At 37.7% G+C, this 19,065-nt stretch overlaps 3 protein-coding genes across 6 annotated transcripts; 2 read left to right on the top strand and 1 right to left on the bottom strand.

The window, feature by feature from the left end:
- Positions 1 to 3,222: 3,222 nt before the first annotated feature.
- Positions 3,223 to 4,571, bottom strand: LOC117613499 (receptor kinase-like protein Xa21). The gene is made up of 4 exons (XM_034342102.1): positions 4,091 to 4,571; positions 3,855 to 3,926; positions 3,348 to 3,707; positions 3,223 to 3,236 (listed from the first exon to the last, which is right to left on the bottom strand). The coding sequence occupies exons 1-4, from the start codon at positions 4,569 to 4,571 to the stop codon at positions 3,223 to 3,225; spliced, it is 927 nt and encodes a 308-aa protein (XP_034197993.1).
- A 3,324-nt stretch (positions 4,572 to 7,895) lies between these two features.
- LOC117613500 (shaggy-related protein kinase eta) lies at positions 7,896 to 12,312 on the top strand. 2 transcript variants are annotated; one of them, XM_034342103.1, is made up of 12 exons: positions 7,897 to 8,174; positions 8,724 to 8,813; positions 8,995 to 9,054; positions 9,140 to 9,412; positions 9,491 to 9,565; positions 9,691 to 9,747; positions 10,005 to 10,145; positions 10,251 to 10,301; positions 10,378 to 10,473; positions 10,712 to 10,795; positions 11,118 to 11,219; positions 11,591 to 12,312. In XM_034342103.1, the coding sequence occupies exons 1-12, from the start codon at positions 8,160 to 8,162 to the stop codon at positions 11,684 to 11,686; spliced, it is 1,140 nt and encodes a 379-aa protein (XP_034197994.1). In that variant the 5' UTR covers positions 7,897 to 8,159; the 3' UTR covers positions 11,687 to 12,312. The 2 variants fall into 2 exon arrangements, with proteins under 2 accessions (XP_034197995.1, XP_034197994.1); XM_034342104.1 differs by lacking the exons at positions 9,491 to 9,565; positions 9,691 to 9,747 and having other exon boundaries at positions 7,896 to 8,174.
- Positions 12,313 to 12,739: 427 nt separating this feature from the next.
- LOC117613502 (probable LRR receptor-like serine/threonine-protein kinase At5g45780) lies at positions 12,740 to 17,432 on the top strand. 3 transcript variants are annotated; one of them, XM_034342106.1, is made up of 12 exons: positions 12,740 to 12,842; positions 12,931 to 13,243; positions 13,347 to 13,479; positions 13,717 to 13,788; positions 14,067 to 14,210; positions 14,338 to 14,409; positions 14,496 to 14,555; positions 14,703 to 14,785; positions 14,872 to 15,012; positions 15,099 to 15,437; positions 15,844 to 16,235; positions 16,464 to 17,432. In XM_034342106.1, the coding sequence occupies exons 2-12, from the start codon at positions 13,129 to 13,131 to the stop codon at positions 16,782 to 16,784; spliced, it is 1,872 nt and encodes a 623-aa protein (XP_034197997.1). In that variant the 5' UTR covers positions 12,740 to 12,842; positions 12,931 to 13,128; the 3' UTR covers positions 16,785 to 17,432. The 3 variants fall into 3 exon arrangements, with proteins under 3 accessions (XP_034197997.1, XP_034197996.1, XP_034197998.1); XM_034342105.1 differs by having other exon boundaries at positions 12,755 to 12,842; positions 14,866 to 15,012; XM_034342107.1 differs by lacking the exon at positions 13,717 to 13,788 and having other exon boundaries at positions 12,755 to 12,842; positions 14,866 to 15,012.
- The last annotated feature ends 1,633 nt before the right edge of the window (positions 17,433 to 19,065 follow it).

Below are 19,065 nucleotides of genomic sequence, written 5' to 3'. Positions count from 1 at the left end.
TAAGTGTTCTAATGGTGTCCAATCTGGCTACAGGTGCATAAGTCTCATTATAATCCAGTCCAGGCTTCTGAGCATACCCCTTAGCCACTAATCTTGCTTTATTCTTTTGCACAGAGCCATCCAAATTCAGCTTTGTCTTGTACACCCACTTAACTCCAATCACTGGTTTTTCAGTTGGTCTATCTACCAATTCCCATGTTTCATTCTTTTCAATCATCTGCAGTTCATCTTCCATAGCCTTAAGCCAAGATTCATCCTGAGCAGCATCAGCATATTTTTCTGGTTCCATGATACACAAGTTACACTGAGCTAGAACATCATCTAGCCTTCTCCATTTTAGGGGGGTGTGATCATAAGCTTGTGTTCTTCTTTCTTCACTGCTTATAACACCTGGAGTTGATGCAGTGTTCTCTTGCATATCCGAAGTCTGAGGTGTACCAATAGAGTTATCATTTGAACTGTCAGATTTCAAATCCAAATCTATTTGGTCTTCAATTGAGTATGATGTCATATCTGAACCATCTTTGTCTGTCCAATGCCAAGCATTTTCTTCATCAAATGTGACATCCCTTGACAGTAGAAGCTTGTTAGAAATAGGATCAAAAACTCTATATCCTTTTTCACAAGTTGCATATCCCACAAACTCTCCCTTTGTACTCTTAGGTTCCAGCTTGTGTCTCAATTCAGTTGGCACATGAACATAACACAGAGAACCAAACACTTTCAAGTGTGCAATTCCAGGCTTCCTTCCACTATATGCTTCGAATGGAGTAATGTTGTTGAGAGCTTTGGTAGGACATCTGTTCAGCAAATAGACAGCAGTATGCACAGCTTCTGTCCATAGGAAATAAGGCATTCCCTTCTCATGTAACATTGATTTTGCCATCTCAATGACAGTTCTATTCTTCCTCTCAACTACTCCATTCTGTTGAGGAGTATAGGCCATTGTAAGCTGCCTTTGAATGCCATTAGCTTCACAGAACTCCAAAAAATCAGTAGACAAACTCTCCACCCCTGTCACTTCTTATGCATTGCACCTTGTGTCCAGTTTGTAATTCAGTCATGGACTTGAACTTCTTGAAACAATAGAAGGCTTCTGACTTGTTTCTCAAGAAGTATACCCAAATCATTCTTGTGAAATCATCTATAATCAGCATGAAATATCTGTTCCTTGCAACAGACTCATTTCTCATGGGACCACATAGATCCACATGTACTAGCTCTAGTACTTTGCTTGCTCTTTGTGCTTGATCTTTTGGAAAAACATTTCTGTGCTGTTTTCCAAATTGGCACCCTTCACACACACCACTTTGTTCTTCCAATTGTGGTAAACCATGTACCATTTCTTTATCCCTTAGCTGCTTCAATCCTCCAAAATTCAGATGACCAAGTCTCTTGTGCCAAATCCATGGGGATTGAAGAAAACTAGTCTTCATTAGTAACTGTTTTTCAGCCATAAAAGAGACAGGATAGCATCTGTTACTCTTCATTTCCACCTTTGTGATGAGATAATCCATGGATGGGCTATCAAATACCCTGCACATTCCTTCTCCAAACACCAGACAGTACCCATGTTCATCCATCTGCCCAACACTTAGCAGATTTTCTTTCAATCCTGGCAGGTACATTACTTCTCTGATGTATTTCCTGCCCTTTGCTGTATCAATACGCAGTGAACCAATACCAGCTACACTCACTAGTGCACCAGTTGGCATTTGTACTCTCCCAGCTACATTAGTTCTCACATCAGCCAGTAATTCTAAATTTCCTGTCATATGATTTCTGCAGCCACTATCAATATACCATTCATTGGCTTTGATCTCAGTGGTTGAGCAATTTGCATAAAACAGGTTTCCTGTTACCTCCATTTGATTTACACAATTAGCCTTCTGCACATTTTTGCTCATTGTACAGTCTCTAGCAAGATGTCCAAATCTGTCACAGTTATAGCATTTTGGTTTTCCCTTATACCTGCACTCACCAAAGTGATGCTTTGAACACACCTTGCATTGAGGCTTTGTGTTTTCCTGATTTGAGAACTGTGTTGAAGTGTGGTTCTGTGCAGAATAATTATTCTGCTGTGACTTGTCTTTTGCCTCCCATGACTTCCCTTTAGAATTCCAGCTTTTCTGAGATTTAGATGAACCAGACTGAGAGGTGTTTTTGTTCTGACCCTTTGCATTTACAGTGAATGAGGCAAATGCCTTCTCAGTTGTATCAACATTATGCATTTCAAGCCTTTGCTCCTGGCTCTTCAAAATTGCAACTACTTCCTGCAAATCCACAGTTTCTAGTGTCTTTGTGTTTTCAATCACAATGCATATAGGATCATACTTCTTACTTAGACTGATTAACACCTTCTGAACCTGCCTCTCGTTTGACAGAACTTCTCCAAATGTTTTCATTTGGTTAATCAACTCAGTCAATTTAGTAAGATATTCAGATAAGGTTTCACTATCACGCATCCTAGTGTATTCAAATTCACGTCTAAGATTTTGAAGTTTTACCGATCTAACATGCTCTCCACCATGATATTCTGAATACAGCAGATTCCAAGCCATCTTTGCAGAGTCAGCATTTGCAATTCTGGGAAAAATCTAATCAGAAACGGCATTTTGGATGATACCTAAAGCCTTTGCATCCTTCATGAGAATAGCAGCTGTTTTCTCATCAATCTCTTCTTCTGAACCATCCTCAGATTCATTCTTCGTTTGTGAATCTGGGATTGAAACACCCTTCTCTACTAAACCCCATAACCCATAAGATCTGAATATGGTTACCATCTTAATCCTCCAAAATTCATAGTTCTCACCTGAGAACATGGGGATTCTAGACTCTGAGCTTCCAGATCCAGCCATTGTATATTTCAGAATCACCTTGATCAAACTCAGTCAGCTTCGTAAGCTTGGAGTGAGCACACCTTGATCAAATTTCTTCACAGAACAACGCCCAGCTTTTGAGTGATCCAACCTGGCTCTGAGGCCATGTAGAAGTTTTATATTCTGAGATTTAGATTTGGAGAGAAGAGAGAAGGAAATGAAAGAGAGAGAGATTGTAGTAAATCCAATACTGCTCTGCTATACTTGTAGCAGAGAGAACATTCTCATTAGCTCAGTGAAGGTACAACAAACACACTCTTGGTGTGAGGGATATAACCGTTAGCACAGTACCAGCTGGATGCAAAAATATCAAAGCAATTTCAGCCATTCACAATCTAACCAATCAATCTATGACACCTGGACTAAAAAGAAGAAATACAAACTTAAGCAGAAAACAGACTTCTTAAACAAGAAATCAACTTAAGCACTTATAATTCAACAGGAATAACAAAATGAAATATCAATTACCTGTCAAATTGTTGACGCCAAGATAAATCTCCCTTAACTGGGTTAAGTTTCCAATTTTTCTGGGTATGCTTCCACTGAAATTGTTTTCCTCCAATGTTAGAAAAAGAAGTTGTGTGCATTGCCATAATTTGGATGGAAGTGGACCATCAAACTGGTTGAGACCCAGATCCAGCTCCTGAAGACTAGGAAGCTGCTGGCATATATTGTCAGGAAGACTACCACTCAAGTTGTTTCCATGTAGATTCAAATTAGTCAAAGAAGACATGTTGAAAACACCCAGAGGAACATGCCCTTTTAGGGCATTTGACTGAACATATAACTTCTCCAACTCATCTAAAGAGCCGATCTCGTTTGGAATTTCTGAACAATCAACATGATATATATTAAACTCGTGATTTATGCATATATGCACAACAACAAAGGCCCGGTCATATATATAACTAGATCATGCACTTATATGAAATGATTAGGCCGTGTATGCATCAAGGCAAGACAACAAATATATACCGTTGAACTTGTTGTAGCTCAGGTTTATCTCCTTGAGCATTGTTAAGTTCCTTATTTCTCTTGGTACACTTCCTGTTATGTATGCCAAAGACACATAAAACAAGATGGTAAAACGTAATGATCAATCAACAGTAGATTCTTAGATCGTTTGTTGATACATAAGCGTACCTGATGGTTATTGCTTAGATTAATTACTTGTAGTGCAGATAAGTTGAAGATAATCGCCGGTATAGAACCTGAAAACTGATTGCCACGCAAATCGATACTTTGAAGTTTGGGGAAGGATCCAAACCACAATGGAATGGATCCCATAAAATTGTTGTATCTGAAGCTAATCAACTTCAATCGACGCAAATAAGCCAATTCCTTGGGCAAGGTGCCATGGAAACTGTTGTTTATGAAGAGCAACTCAACAAGAAACGAGAGGTTGCCCAAGTGTGGTGGAATGGTGCCTGTGAGACCCATGTACGAGAGATTCAATGATGCTACTCTGAGGTGACGAGCACCACAAGTAACGCCAACCCAATTGCAAACGGATGTGGTGGTTGACCAGTTGAACAAGATGTTGTGAGGGTAACTAGTGATGTGGGATTTGAGAGCAAGAAGAGCAGACTGGTCCGTGGTGATGTTGGTTTCTGCTACCCCTACTGTGCCTACAGAACTGTACTGCAGTACGAGCAAAAACGTGATTGACAAGAGGAAACCAATTCTCTCCATGAGCACGGAAAACAGAGAAGTTCCTTCCAAATTCAAAATGTTTTTCCTTTCCGATTGAAAACTTGAAAATCATTGGATAATTATTAGTCGCAGATAGCATTGCGACAGAACAAGTTGCCAAAGAGTGGGGCACATGATTGCACCCTCGGGGAAGAAATTCGCAACTAGCCAAATGCAACGACTTGTGATGAAGGAAGAATGGACAGTTGGGAATCTTCACAAATGTACAACAACTTGCTATACATATTTGTCTCTATTTTGGGTAAGGACCTGAAACATGATGGAAGGGTTCCCATAAACATAAAGTTGTTGAATCTGAAGTTAATTATTTTCAACCGACGGCACTGAGACAATTCATGGGGCAAGTTACCATGGAATGGATGGAAACTGTTATTCTGTGAATTGCAACTTGACAAGAAAAGAGATATTGCCTAGGTGTAATTTTGGGGTGTATTCAATAAGGATTTTAATGAATTTTAAAATAGCTGGTTGGATTCTATAGATTTTATTTGACTTTAATAAATTCCATATATACTTTGTTTGAATTTCATAAGAGTTTTAATGAAATTTATTTGTTTGATAGATTTTTATAAACTTCTATAAATTCGAAATAATAGTGAGTCATCATGTTTGATGTTAGTTGTAGTAGTAAAGACGGTGATGATAGTGGGGATAGTAGAGGCATTAAGGGTGGTGGGTAGAGTGGTGGTACTGATCATGTCAAGTGGTGGCGTCGACGATGGTGATGGTGATGGTGGTGGTTGAGGTAGCAGCAGTGGCGGCCGTGGTGGTCCAATCAATGCTTTACACTTCCGGGCCATCTACCTCCCAACCCAGTAGCTTTGAGCACACAAACAGCCCACAAGATACTTCGGCCTGATGGGCCTAACTATTTATAACCCTATTCGTCTCTTTCGATTATGGTCAAAGCCCAGCATCAACTCAGCTCTCAACCGTGACACGTGGTGCTGTCTGGACCGTGTGATTGAGTTACCGTACGGGCACTACATAGGTTCCTCAGTAGCTGTAGAGCAGAGGCTTGCAGAGTTCAGAAGACGACCAAACCAAGTTTTTCAGTTTGACCAAAATCCAAATACTATTGCTCCACTGACCACCGACGCTACAATTATACACTAACCCAACTTTCTTCCCATTATTATTATTATTAAGTGATCACTTTCTAAGAAACTAATTAGTAATTATAAAAAATCTTATTTTGCCAACACATGAAAACAAATAATTTTGTATCTGGTCTGGTCAAAATCATTACCATCATGAAAGTTGTTATTGTATTTTTGTAACCTTCACAACAGGTTTTTTATTTTCCAAATCAATAATAAGGACGATAATATTAATAATTGAATAAAAAGAATACTAACAGCTTTTTCGAAAGGGAAATATACATTTAATTATTAGAAAATCATACTCATATGTAATAGTGGTCAAAACAGTGCTTTATGGATAGACATTACTAGACCAGGGCAGTCTCAGACAAAATCATTAGGCACACCCTTTTCACACCTTGGCTAATGGCTGGGCTAGTTGTAAAGACAAATGTTCAGCGGCTGGTGACCTGAAGAAAGTAGATTTTATGCTTTCAAGGTAAAATTCAAATTTATATTCTTTTTGTTTGACCAAAGATGTTATACGGGTTCGAATGTGAGATCACGAATCTACAAACCAATACTATTTTTTACCTAACTAAACTCCATCGATCACACTGTCTTCCGGGAGTGATTACATATCAGTAAGAAGTATTATTTTAAGACCTTCAAAAGAAAAGAGTATATTATTTTAGTTTTTAACTTTTTTCTTTCGGCTAATCAAGAAGCAAAGGCAATATGATTATGTAATGCTTTTGTGGGGTTAAATGGGGAAAAATGCAGAGGCTGATAGATGAAGATGAGTCAAAGAATAATAAAATATACAAGTTCATATAAATGGTCAATGTATGCAGTCTTTGAAGACTGAGAAAAGGACAATGTTACCTTCAAAATAAATCAAGGGCTCTTTCAACTTTGTGACTCACTCTTCTCTCATTATTCTTCTTCCAATTTTATATTGGTTCCTTCACAGCTAACCCTTTCAACTGCCAAATCCAAAAACAGGCTTGACCTTCATGGCATAAATGGAGTTCAACTGTGTAACCCTACTACCCTGTTTGGCATTGGACCACATAGCAATCCTGCAATTCTTATTGTCGGATAAACATAAACTTAGCTACTTCAAAAGTTTCATGGATATGAAGTTTTATATTAAAAATATTAAAAAAAATTTGACTTGCATAAAGCTTTTGATAATTTTCACTTGTTTGATGTTATGGTTTACTCTAAAATTTGATTGCATTAAGCTCTTGATATATCACAACAACTAATGCTTCAAAACACAAGGCAATACTACACAACTATTCGTTTATGTGAAAGATAAACAATATTGCATTTTTCACACAATCATGGTTCCAGAATGACACTAGAAAAATTCACATTTACTGATGAATATAATTGTTAGATGCAAGTGATTCTATAAAATAAAAAAAGTCACGTGATGAGAGATAGTGACCATTCGCGATGTATAATCGAAATATCTAAATTTGATAATAATGAGTTTAGAGTTTAGAAAACATAGGTCAATTAAAGTATAGAAAAAAGGAAAAGTGGCTAAGAATTGACAACAACCACATGATAAGGAAAATTCACATTCAACCAATAAGTATTTAGCAAGAAAAAGTAGTAAAGACATATTGTTGGAATTTTGAGAGTACTTAGCAATTTCAATGAAGTTGATTTTGTCAAGTCATAGATTTTATTTCCTATTTGTTAATCTTTTTATGTTTGGAAAGATTATTAAAACATCAAAGTATGAGTAATTTATGTCCTTTATCGAAATTATAGTCGTTTGTTTTTCTCTGTCTCTTAATAAAATTAGGATTTTATACGTATATAACGGCACGATTCAGAAGAGTTTTACCATCCCTAATCATTTGATCAGTCAAATATCGAGAATTTTATCAACATTCACGCACCCTGTCCTTTCAACTTTCATGGCTAGTGGTATATGTTGGAAAAATTGTATGATTCTTGTTGGCTGAAAAAATTTGGCAGAAGGAAAAAGAGACAATAGAGATACAGAGACAGATTACTAACCGTTGAAAATAGAAAATAGAAAATAGAAAAATAAAAAAGGAAACTAGGAAAAGGAAAAGACAAAGGTTTGAGAATCGGGCAATTGACGACGTCGGCGGAAGACAGAAAGGAAAGGGGTAAAGTCGTAATTGGAGGCAAAGAGTAGGAAAGGGGCCCACCCCATTGGGGAAGAAAGAGAGAGAGAGAAAGAGAGAAGAAGCAAAAACTGAAAAAGAAGAGCTGGAATCACATGGGGGTTGTTGTTTGTCTAATTGTCTGTGGCAGTGACATCTAATTCTTCTCCATTCTTAATTCTTCTTCTTCCTCCTCTTCCTCTTCCACTACCGCTCTGACTCCATCTCCACCATGACCTTCTCCTTCTTCCTCCCCCCAGCACTTGCAGTCTGATTCGCTCGTTCGTCTTCCTCTTTCCCTTTTTCTCCTTCTCTTTCTTTCCCATCTCAACATGGCTGACGATAAGGTAACTTTCTCGATAATTTTTGGGTTTTTGTTTGGTTGCCAAAGAAAGAAACTTTCTCAGCTTACTGCAGTTTGATTTCTCTTTCTTTGATCTGGGTTTTGTTATGAGCTAGATTTACTCTAGCTCTAGGGTTTGTTTGGGTTTGACGAGCAGTGATGTTTGCTTAGCTCCAGTTTTTTACTCAGATCATAGTGATATTAGCTTGGTTAGGTTTGATTAAAGTCGGATGCTTTTGTGTAATTTGGTTTTGATTTGCAATTGATTTAATCTGCATCTCGCTTAGCTTATGAGCCAACCGATCCGTTTCTTTTCTGAAAAGAAAAAAAGAAGAAATTTTGTGGATGTTCTTTTTGGGTTTTAGGGATTTATTTTCATTTCATTAGGCATATTTGGGACTCAGAATGTACTTTGTATAGCCTTTATTTACTTTTATATTCTTTGCGTGGTCTGCGGTTGTGTATGGCTGCTAATCCGTGAATTCCACAGTAAATTTCATACACTTTATGGGAAATTTGTTTCTCTCAGGATCTAACTTGATGTGTTATGCAGGAAATTTCTGCACCTGTTGTAGACGGTAGTGATCCGACTGGCCACATCATCTCCACAACCATCGGAGGGAAAAATGGAGAACCAAAACAGGTTACCATTCTTGGAATTTGTTATTTTCACCCTGTTTCATTGTTAAGTATGCGTCTTGATTGAGTTGAAAGGTTAAAAATATGATTATCAATATTCTGGATCTGGATGTTGTTATACCTTACCAGGGTTAATTTTTCCTCTGTTGGGAAGTTGATGTGTTTGGCTATTATGCTTTTTGCAGACCATTAGTTACATGGCAGAGCGTGTCGTGGGAACTGGCTCTTTTGGAATTGTTTTCCAGGTATGTTAAATTATCATCTTCTTAGTTATTGCGTCCTGTACCAATTTATTTGTCATGTCTGATGCTGATAGTTCTTTTATCTCAGGCAAAATGCTTGGAAAGTGGTGAGACTGTGGCTATAAAGAAGGTTTTGCAGGACAGAAGATATAAGAACAGGGAACTTCAATTGATGCGTGTGATGGACCATCCAAATGTGGTTTCTTTGAAGCATTGTTTCTTTTCCACAACGAGTAGAAATGAGCTCTTTCTCAACCTGGTTATGGAATATGTCCCAGAGACTATGTACCGGGTTTTGAAGCATTACAGCAATGCAAACCAGAGAATGCCACTAATCTATGTCAAACTTTACATGTACCAGGTAATGCATGATGCACCTTTCAGATGTTGCCTTGTTGCTTTATATTATTCATGGCATTAATCTGGTGATTTGTTCCAGATTTTTAGAGGGCTGGCCTATATACACACCGTTCCTGGAGTTTGCCATAGGGATTTGAAGCCTCAAAATCTTTTGGTATCCTATTTACTTATTCTCTTACTTCGCAATTTATATAGTTATGAGGAGTTACAGACTCATATACATATATCCATGTCTACAATTACCTCGGGTTTTCCAATGTCATTCTTGGCTTTCTACAGGTTGATCCTCTTACTCACCAGGTTAAGCTTTGTGATTTTGGAAGTGCAAAAGTGCTGGTATGTTCACTATCCTTCGGCGTTGAACATATTATTTCTGGACCCACTTTCGAGTTCCGTTTCGGATAATCTTTAGGACTGTGTATATGGAAGACATTGTTCTTGCTCCTGTGATTTCCTCTGCCGTTTTTTTTCTTTCTCTTTTTATGGATAGGAAGTTTCTGTGCTAGTTGAGGCTTTAAATCTTTTGGTTGTCTGTATATCAATCTTTCTATTATAGGGTTTCATGCACTCATCACAAATGTTCTTGTCTGAAGGTGAAAGGTGAAGCAAACATATCTTACATATGTTCACGTTTCTATCGGGCTCCAGAACTTATATTTGGTGCCACGGATTATACAACCTCAATCGATATCTGGTCAGCTGGTTGTGTCCTAGCAGAGCTTCTTTTGGGGCAGGTTAGCAGTTCTTCATAGCATTCCAAGACGTTAGTGGATTATATTTGCACAAGTAATTTAGTCCCTACTATAGATGTTGCTCATATATATTCTATGGTTTTGCAGCCACTGTTTCCTGGGGAAAATGCTGTGGACCAGCTTGTTGAGATCATCAAGGTGCATAGTAATCATCAATTCTTGAATTATGCAATTTGTATAATCATGAGTCAGCAACTAACAATCTGTCTTGTAGGTTCTTGGCACACCAACACGTGAAGAAATTCGTTGTATGAATCCAAACTATACTGATTTTAGGTTTCCACAGATAAAAGCACACCCTTGGCACAAGGTATTTGATCTGCTTCCTTCTTGATACGAATATTGCACAGGTCACATTAGATAATCTATGGGGGCCTTGAGGCATTTTCTATTGGAGTTTGTGACAAACATATATGCTCTTGCTTTTGTTGAATTTCAATTGATCTTTTAAAACATACAGAAACTTTTACTGGATTTAAAGATTACAATTATTTTGTATCTTTAACGTGGTGGTGGTAGAGTCCTATTAACTTGGGTCCTTGATATAGGTTTTCCACAAAAGGATGCCTCCAGAAGCAATTGATTTGGCATCACGACTTCTGCAATACTCACCAAGTCTTCGTTGCACAGCTGTAAGTTCAATGCGTTTAATTTGATATGAATGTCATTATGTATTGTTTGAGGTTCCAGTCTTGTTCTATAATCGCTAATGAATCCTTTGTGTTATAGGTTGTCATTGATTTCTCGAAATTAGGGAATAAAGAATTTTGTTTTCTTCGTGTATATGTTATATTGTGATGCTCAATAGTTATGAGTTCAGTTTTGGTCACTACTGAGAAATGATTTTTCTGATGTCAAAAGTTTTCCTTTTAGTATCTTGTTTTGACAATATGAAGTTCTTTCATATCTGTAGTGCCCCTCCTGTTTGACTAGGATTTACTGTTTTCTTTGCAGCTAGAAGCATGTGCACATCCTTTCTTTGATGAACTTCGTGAGCCCAATGCTCGCCTACCGAATGGTCGTCCGTTTCCACCTCTCTTTAATTTCAAACAGGATGTATGTTGTTTTCCTCCAACTATTTATTTTTGGGGCCTGAATTGCCTGTCCATAATTAGAAGAAACAAAAAAACATGCGTAATATGAAAATGCACATGGGAGTATATCTCACTAGCTGTCAGTTATTATATATGGGCGCATCACTCCTAAGTTATAATCTACTGGGAATTACTTTTGTACAAAAGAATAAAACTCTGTTTTGAGGGGTGTTAGTTGGGTTGTCTTGGTAAAATGAATGATATTTAACTCATCTTACCTGGCCAATCTCAATATAAAGCTGGACACTCCAATATTCTTTCTTCAATTGTTTAATTTCCAAGATTTCATTATTTCAGCCAATTACTACCGGGACTAATCTATTGTTCTGACAGTTGTCCGGAGCCTCTCCAGAGCTAATCAATAGGTTGATACCTGAGCATGTGAAACGCCAGATGGGTCTAAATTTCTTGCATCCAGCCGGCACATAAATGTGGAGAAGTTAATATGCAGAATCTATCTTCCAGTTGATGTGTGACACAAAGGTTTAGTATCTTTGTGGTTAAATCACCGTGTATTGAGGCCTAACGATCATCTTTTGTTGCTCTACCAAGAAGAGTGCAAATTGGGGCGGATGGATGGCTTCCCGTAATGTGTTATCTTCAGTGATTTCCTCCCTTATCCCTCACTTCTTCCCTCCTTTTTTCCGAAATTCCTTTTTGTTCCTGTAAATGTTTGATAGTAATGATAGTCTGAGTTGGACCGGTAAGAAAGCTGCTAGAGAGGAAAGGCTAGGAAACTGGAAAAGTGTATTTATATAGCTAGGAAAGAGGGCTCCTAATAGAATGTTGGTTGCTGGATGGTTTTCGTTTTACTTAAATGTTGTTTCTTATTAGCCCTGGAGGTGGTTTGTGGTGGCTGGCTGACTCGAAATTACGGATGGATCCTGTTGCTTTACTGTTTGTGCAAACTTGAAAGTGTAATGCATTGTTCTCTGGTTTAATGTACTGCTCTCTACACCCTTCCCCCATCCCTACCTTTCGTGGTTTCTGTCATTTGTCTCGCTGCATTGTACGTTCACTCTTCCTAATGGTGAATTTAATGTCTGGAAGAATTATTTGCACTGCATGCTCAAATGAACTTGATGTTTTTCTCTCACCCTCGTCCATTTTGAGGGCTGTTATCATTTTCCAGCAATTTCCTTCCATTTGATGCGCCGCATGAGTTAATGGAATAAAATATTAAAATTGATAAAAGAAACGAAGTCGTTTCTGGAAAGAGTGAGCGGGTCCTTTGCGTGCAGAAAAGTCCAAAATATCGGCAGCGTTAAAGTTGGCGCCAGTAGCCATTTGAGAAATTTTTACATTATTTGTCTGCTCCAAAAGGGACATTGAGGTCATGAGTAAAGAGAGATTCCAAACGATAAGGTTTATAAGGTCCATGCGATCGAGTCGGTCGACAAATCCAACAATCAGAATTCAATCGCATTTACTAAAATCCTACACCCAACCACACAGAAGTCTCCACCACCTTAACCTGGCAGACAATCTCTGTCCCTTCCCAATCTCGAGTTGCCCTCCTGGTCTTACGATCTCCATTAAACCAAAGCTTTCTTTTTATTTTATGATTAATTTATTCGTTTTCGAGGTAAAGAATAAAGAGAGATTCCATTAACAAAGAAACGAGAGAGAGAGAGCTTTCTTTTTATTTTATGATTAATTTATTCGTTTTCGAGGTAAAGAATAAAGAGAGATTCCATTAACAAAGAAACGAGAGAGAGAGAGAGAGAGAGAGAGAGAGAGGAGAAGTTGTGGAGTTGAATCAAAGTTTCAACACAATCTTGCCTCTCTGCAGTTTGCAGTAAAAAAGTTGCCCTAACAAGTTGTCTGCTTCGTGCTTTTGTTTTCCCTGTGGTCTCTTTTTCCAGTTGAAAATGAGAAAGAAACATGTAAAGCTGCCTTTTGGGTTTTGCTTCTTCTACTTGATGTGTTTGCCATTGGCTACAGCCTCTGACAGTCTTCTCTCTCCCAAGGGTGTCAACTATGAAGGTCTGGCCCTTCAAGATTTAAAACCCAAAGTTCCATTTTCTACTTTTCTGTTTCATTTTGTGATGAAAAATATGAATGCTGTTGGTTGTTTTGCTTGGGTCAGTGGCTGCATTGATGTCAGTGAAGAGAGAGATGAAGGATGAGCTGCGAGTGATGGAGGGATGGGACATAAACTCCGTTGATCCATGCACTTGGAACATGGTCGGTTGCTCCGTTGAGGGCTTTGTAATCTCCCTGTAAGTGTCCCTCATTCTCCATTAGCTTCTGTTTGTTTCGAGAGAAAGAGGTGCAGTTTTGCTGTTTGGAAATCAATGAAACAAAAAATATGTTTTCTTGGTATGTTGAAACTTGAAACCAGAGTGTTTTTTCATTCTGTTCAAGTTATGAATTTTGTGGAATCAGATTTTTTATTTTTATTGGCATGTATGTCTAGCTGAGCTCGAACTGAAATTTTATGTTATCACTTTTACTAGTGAAATGGCCAGCACGGGTTTATCGGGAATGCTTTCGCCGAGTATCGGGAACTTGAGTCACCTTCGTACACTGTAAGCCTCTTTCTTTGGGGGCATTCCTGAATATGGTTGATTGCCTGTCCAACTGTATTTTCTATTGTAAATCTGTTGAAACATGCTTCATGGCAATGTAGATTCGTTTTCAGATTGTGAACTTTTGGAACACTAGGATAAATCTATGCGTGTTAGGAGGCCTGATTGTAGGAGCTCATTATCTTTCTTTTCGTAACTAACTGTGTACATGTAAAGGAATCTAAGCGTTTTTGCAGTTATGACTTGTGAATTTATGTTTATAGTTTCTACAATTGCAGGTTGTTACAAAACAATCAGTTATCTGGTCCTATCCCGATGGAGATTGGGAAACTCTCAGAGCTTCAAACTCTTGACCTTTCGGGTAACCAGTTTTCTGGAAACATTCCAAGTTCTTTGGGGTTTCTGACTCACCTAAGTTACTTGTGAGTAGGGCTTATAATAGACAGGGCACTATTATTTCTGTTGATTCTGGTTTCATTTTTCCTATAATGATTGGTTATTAGTGATATTTCTTTGTATTTGAAACCTTTTCCATGCCAAGCATTTCAGGAGGCTTAGTAGAAATAAATTGGGCGGTCAAATTCCTAGACTTGTTGCCGATCTCACAGGTCTTTCATTCTTGTATGTGTTCTATCATTTCTAACTGTGTACTTTTATTTATGGATTGCTTGGAGCGATTCTAATTCTTTTTTAACTATTTTACACAGAGATTTGTCGTTTAATAATCTTAGCGGCCCTACTCCAAAAATACAGGCAAAAGGCTACAGGTGAGACTATATGCAGAAAGAGATTTTGGTGAGAGAGTAAGAGTTTATTTCAGGAAATGAATGAGGGGGATGGTTATAAAACTCAACCAGTATGAGGTTTGTTTGAACAGCTTAAATTCTGCTGAGAGTTTACATGTTTCACTGCAGCGTTACAGGGAACAGCTTTCTTTGTAATCCTTCATCAGCAGACTCAGCACAAATCTGCTTTGGCGTCTTCAAACCAGTACATGGTAATTCAACGTCTGAAATTCAAATTTGTATTGTGCAGTTCCTTAGATACGGTTACATGTTCATGAAAATTTATTTGCAGAGATAGGCTCATCAAAGAAAGCCAGCGGTCACCACCGATGGGTGCTTTCTGTTGCTATAGGCATTAGTTGCACATTTGTCATTTCTGTGATGCTACTTGCTTTTTGGGTGCATTGGTACAGATCTCGTCTTCTCTTTACATCTTATGGTACTTCCTGATCTATGCCAACTCAATTTATTGAGCATAATAAATGACAGTATATATTAATGAGATACCCTGATTCATATCTGCAGTGCAGCAAGATTATGAATTTGATATTAGTCATCTGAAGCGGTTCACCTATCGGGAATTGCAAATTTCTACCAGCAATTTTAGTTCCAAAAACATCCTAGGACAAGGTGGATATGGCGTCGTTTATAGAGGATGTCTTCCAAATAGGACAATGGTAGCAGTTAAGAGGCTGAGAGATCCGAATTTCACTGGAGAAGTGCAGTTTCAAACTGAAGTTGAAATGATTGGCTTGGCTTTGCACAGAAACCTTTTACGTTTATATGGCTTTTGTATGACTCCGAATGAGAGGTTGCTTGTTTATCCTTTTATGCCAAATGGGAGTGTTGCTGACCGTTTGAGAGGTTTGTTTTCATTTTTTTTGCTTGCACGTGCAACTCACTTGCTCTCTGATAATTCATTTTGTTGCTTGACTAATGTTGGGTATGGACGCAGCAGAATGATGTTATGTATCTACTGTCTCAATTGTGCTTTCTGTTAAAGAAAATCTCAATCCAATTGTTATCTTAGCTCAGAAATTGTTTCAGAAAATACTTATATTCTTCATAACATTAACATCTATATTCTTCAACTAGTAAGGCTTTGTAGATGTAGTAACATTCAATTCATGGTTGGATTTTTTTTTTCTCTGCATCTAATCGAAGTTATTTTATGCATTTGTATTCTTGTGAAATTTGAATGTATGTCTAAGTAGCTCATCTCTTTTATTTCTTTGCTAGTGGTTTCTCATGATTTGAGTCTTATCGACAGAGACCGGTCGAGAAAAACCGTCATTGGATTGGAACAGAAGACTGTGTATAGCCCTTGGGGCTGCCCGAGGACTATTATACTTGCATGAACAGTGTAATCCAAAAATTATTCACAGGGATGTCAAAGCGGCAAACATTTTACTTGACGAAAGTTATGAAGCTATAGTTGGGGACTTTGGTCTTGCTAAGCTGTTAGATCGGAGGGAATCACATGTCACTACTGCAGTGCGGGGCACTGTGGGACACATAGCACCAGAGTATCTTTCAACCGGACAGTCTTCTGAAAAAACTGATGTTTTTGGATTTGGAATACTGCTTCTGGAACTCATAACCGGGCAAAAGGCATTAGATGCTGGAAATGGTCAAGTTCAGAAGGGAATGATTCTTGATTGGGTAAGTAGTTTGACATGTTTTCTGTGTCTATCGTATATAAAGTTGTCGGTCTCATTGTTCATGGACTATATTGAGTAAAAAACAGTGTCTTTCATCCATCCCGTAAATATCTAAGCTGCACAAAATTAGTTTTTATCCTTCATGGTTCTTATTTCTGCACTGTTTCTATTATTGTCTCAGTTTTTTTAATTTTTTTTAAAAATGTTTACCAATTGTTGAATCTTGCAGGTTAGAACCCTACATGAGGAGAAGAGGTTGGAGGTGCTAGTAGACAGAGATCTTAAAGGATGTTTCGATGCAATAGAGCTGGAACAATGTGTCGAGTTGGCTCTACAATGTACTCAGTCAAGTCCCATCCTCCGGCCAAAGATGTCAGAGGTCTTGAAGATTTTGGAAGGCTTAGTTGGGCAATCAGGACATACAGAGGCATCACAAGGAGGAAACAACATTTTTGACGCCAGGGCTTGTGATTTCTCCAGGAATTGCAGTGATGTGCATCAAGAGTCTTCTTTCATCATTGAAGCTATGGAGCTTTCGGGACCTCGGTGACAGGAAAATATCAAATTGCACCATCAAAGTATTAACTGTAAATGATTTTGGCATTTTGCTGAGAGTTACTAAGTTACTAATTATAGGGTGGGTTTTATTTATTTATTTTTTTTTTTTTTGGGGGTCAAGATTATAGAGTTGCTTCCTAATCAAAACAAGTGACTAGAATGATGGCACAATAGACACTAGACAGCACATTGAAATGAGATTGAACATGACACTAGACAGCACATTGAAATGAGATTGAGCATCCACTTTACCAATGATTGAGATCCTTTGGGACAAGAATCTATTCCCTTTTGTAACTTGTACCACAAAAGACTGGTTGGCACAGCACATGCTAATGCCAAATTGCCAGTCTTGGTTTCATTCTCAAGTTCTAGTCTTTGTTCTTAATTAGGCTGCTTAGTGTACAACCTTATTTGGTGGGTCTCAACGTCCTCTGTGGGTCGAGGTATATACGTCTTGGATTTACACAGGTTTCGTTTTCATCTGCAGAATTTCCATGGCCTTAGTCATCATGTACAGTGCATTGAAGGACTTTCCTGGATTTGAATTGTTGAGGTTATAGCATTTTTTGTGGTGCAGACAGATTTGACTGAGTAATTTATGCAATTATTGAAGGGGTCTTTCGTTCTATTATATTAATCAGATATTCTTCTTCAGAAATTTAATTCGGCCATTGTGTCTGAAGGGCAAATGGCATTATTGCATTTTGACCACAAACTCTTCCATTCATTTTGTCCACATTTTCTGCATCTCCCTCCGAAAATAGAATTGTTTCAAGGATCTGATGGATAAAATGCAAATATACATTAAATTTAGGTTCTAAGAGCATCCACAATGATGCTCTCTATTTATTAGTTAAAATTTAGCTAAAAATATAATAAAAAAACTATTTTAGGAACTCTCTAAAAAATTTCAACTCTAACCATACTCTTTAATTTGGAGAGTCATAAATGTTATAACTCTTTTTCGATTGGTCCATCTATATTATTAAAAAAAAAAAAGTTAGTATTAAATAAAGGTTTGAAATACTCATTAAATAAAAAAGCATTAAATTAGAGGAAGCAACTAAGAGTCATTTCTCTCTCCTCAGATTTAGGAGCTCCTAGAGGACTCCCTAGTTTAGGAGGTGGATAGGGAGCATGATCGGAGTTGTATTTTTACAATTCCTTCCTAAAATTTGTCTAAGGAGGTAGTTTAAAAAGTCTATTATGGATACTCTAACCCAATCAAAATCTTTATTCAAATTCCATATTGATAAAGTAAAAAAGTGAGTCATGGCATAAAAGTAGGATCCTCTGTTTATAAACATGGAAGCCTAAAACCATGTTGTTTTGGGTATACTTCACTTGCACCAAGAAAAGCCCTCTCTCCTACAGATCAACTCCCCCCTATCACACCAACTTAAATTAAAATATCTAAAGTTTTGACCTCAAAGACCCCAGATATATACAAATTAGAAGAGAGAAGTGGTTTTCCGTTGAAGTAAAGTCACCTTACCCAATTGGCTAATCAACTTTGAACAAATTATGAGTCTGCATAAATCCTCACCAGTCTGCATCTCATAGGTTACTTACAAGCGTTTACTTGGGTCAATATCCACTAGCTACAAACCAATTGATAAATGATGAATATAAGAATCGAACTCTTATTATAAAATATAAAAAATAAGGTATTCTACCACTAAAACAAGACGGTTTAGAGTATCAACATGTTTTTGTCAATGGGGCGGTGCACCTATTCAGGCTTTTTTCTAAATCCAAACCGGCAAGAGTCTGATTTCTTCATAACTTGGGAACTTTAAAAAAAAAAAAAAATTGATATGGCAAATAGCCCTTGGCCAATAGGAAGAGACAGACAGCGAACCTAACATATTGTGACCTTGTAAACCCCTCCTCTGGCTCCTCACGTCGCGGCACAGACACTCCAACACACAAAATGCCACTCACAAACCACAAAGTTACCCATTCAAAACGTAAGCCAAAAGGCCACAATCTCTGCCAAATGGAATTCTTTCCAAATAAATAAATAAATGTAACCCCAACTGGCAAATCAAAAAGCTTTAATTCCCTTCATCTGCAGCTTACATAAAAAAAGGAAAAAATCTCTGCACTTGCACACATATAATAATTAGGAGATAGCGATTCATCCAATCCACTTCAAGCCCTTATCTTCTTCTTCACAGCATACACACTGCCCCATTTAATAGTTTTATACTCTTCAACCCCTTATTTGCTTTGTTCCCTCGACCTTTCTATTTTCTTTCAACAATTTT

This window comes from Prunus dulcis, unplaced genomic scaffold, assembly GCF_902201215.1.
Source record: "Prunus dulcis unplaced genomic scaffold, ALMONDv2, whole genome shotgun sequence".
Lineage (NCBI taxonomy): Eukaryota > Viridiplantae > Streptophyta > Magnoliopsida > Rosales > Rosaceae > Prunus > Prunus dulcis.
This window is presented reverse-complemented; position numbering and strand designations above follow the sequence as displayed.

Excerpts from the sequence above, each read along its gene's own strand:
- LOC117613499 (XM_034342102.1), bottom strand. The coding sequence starts at position 4,571 with ATGGAGAGAATTGGTTTCCTCTTGTCAATCACGTTTTTGCTCGTACTG. Across the intron at positions 3,927-4,090 it reads GCGTGGCAATCAGTTTTCAG|GAAGTGTACCAAGAGAAATA; the intron begins GTTCTATACCGG and ends CATACATAACAG. Across the intron at positions 3,708-3,854 it reads GAGCTACAACAAGTTCAACG|AAATTCCAAACGAGATCGGC; the intron begins GTATATATTTGT and ends TTGATTGTTCAG.
- LOC117613500 (XM_034342103.1), top strand. Across the intron at positions 10,302-10,377 it reads AGCTTGTTGAGATCATCAAG|GTTCTTGGCACACCAACACG; the intron begins GTGCATAGTAAT and ends TCTGTCTTGTAG. Across the intron at positions 10,796-11,117 it reads CAAGTCTTCGTTGCACAGCT|CTAGAAGCATGTGCACATCC; the intron begins GTAAGTTCAATG and ends TTTTCTTTGCAG.
- LOC117613502 (XM_034342105.1), top strand. The coding sequence starts at position 13,129 with ATGAGAAAGAAACATGTAAAGCTGCCTTTTGGGTTTTGCTTCTTCTAC. Across the intron at positions 13,480-13,716 it reads GAGGGCTTTGTAATCTCCCT|TGAAATGGCCAGCACGGGTT; the intron begins GTAAGTGTCCCT and ends CACTTTTACTAG. Across the intron at positions 14,410-14,495 it reads CTCACAGGTCTTTCATTCTT|AGATTTGTCGTTTAATAATC; the intron begins GTATGTGTTCTA and ends TATTTTACACAG.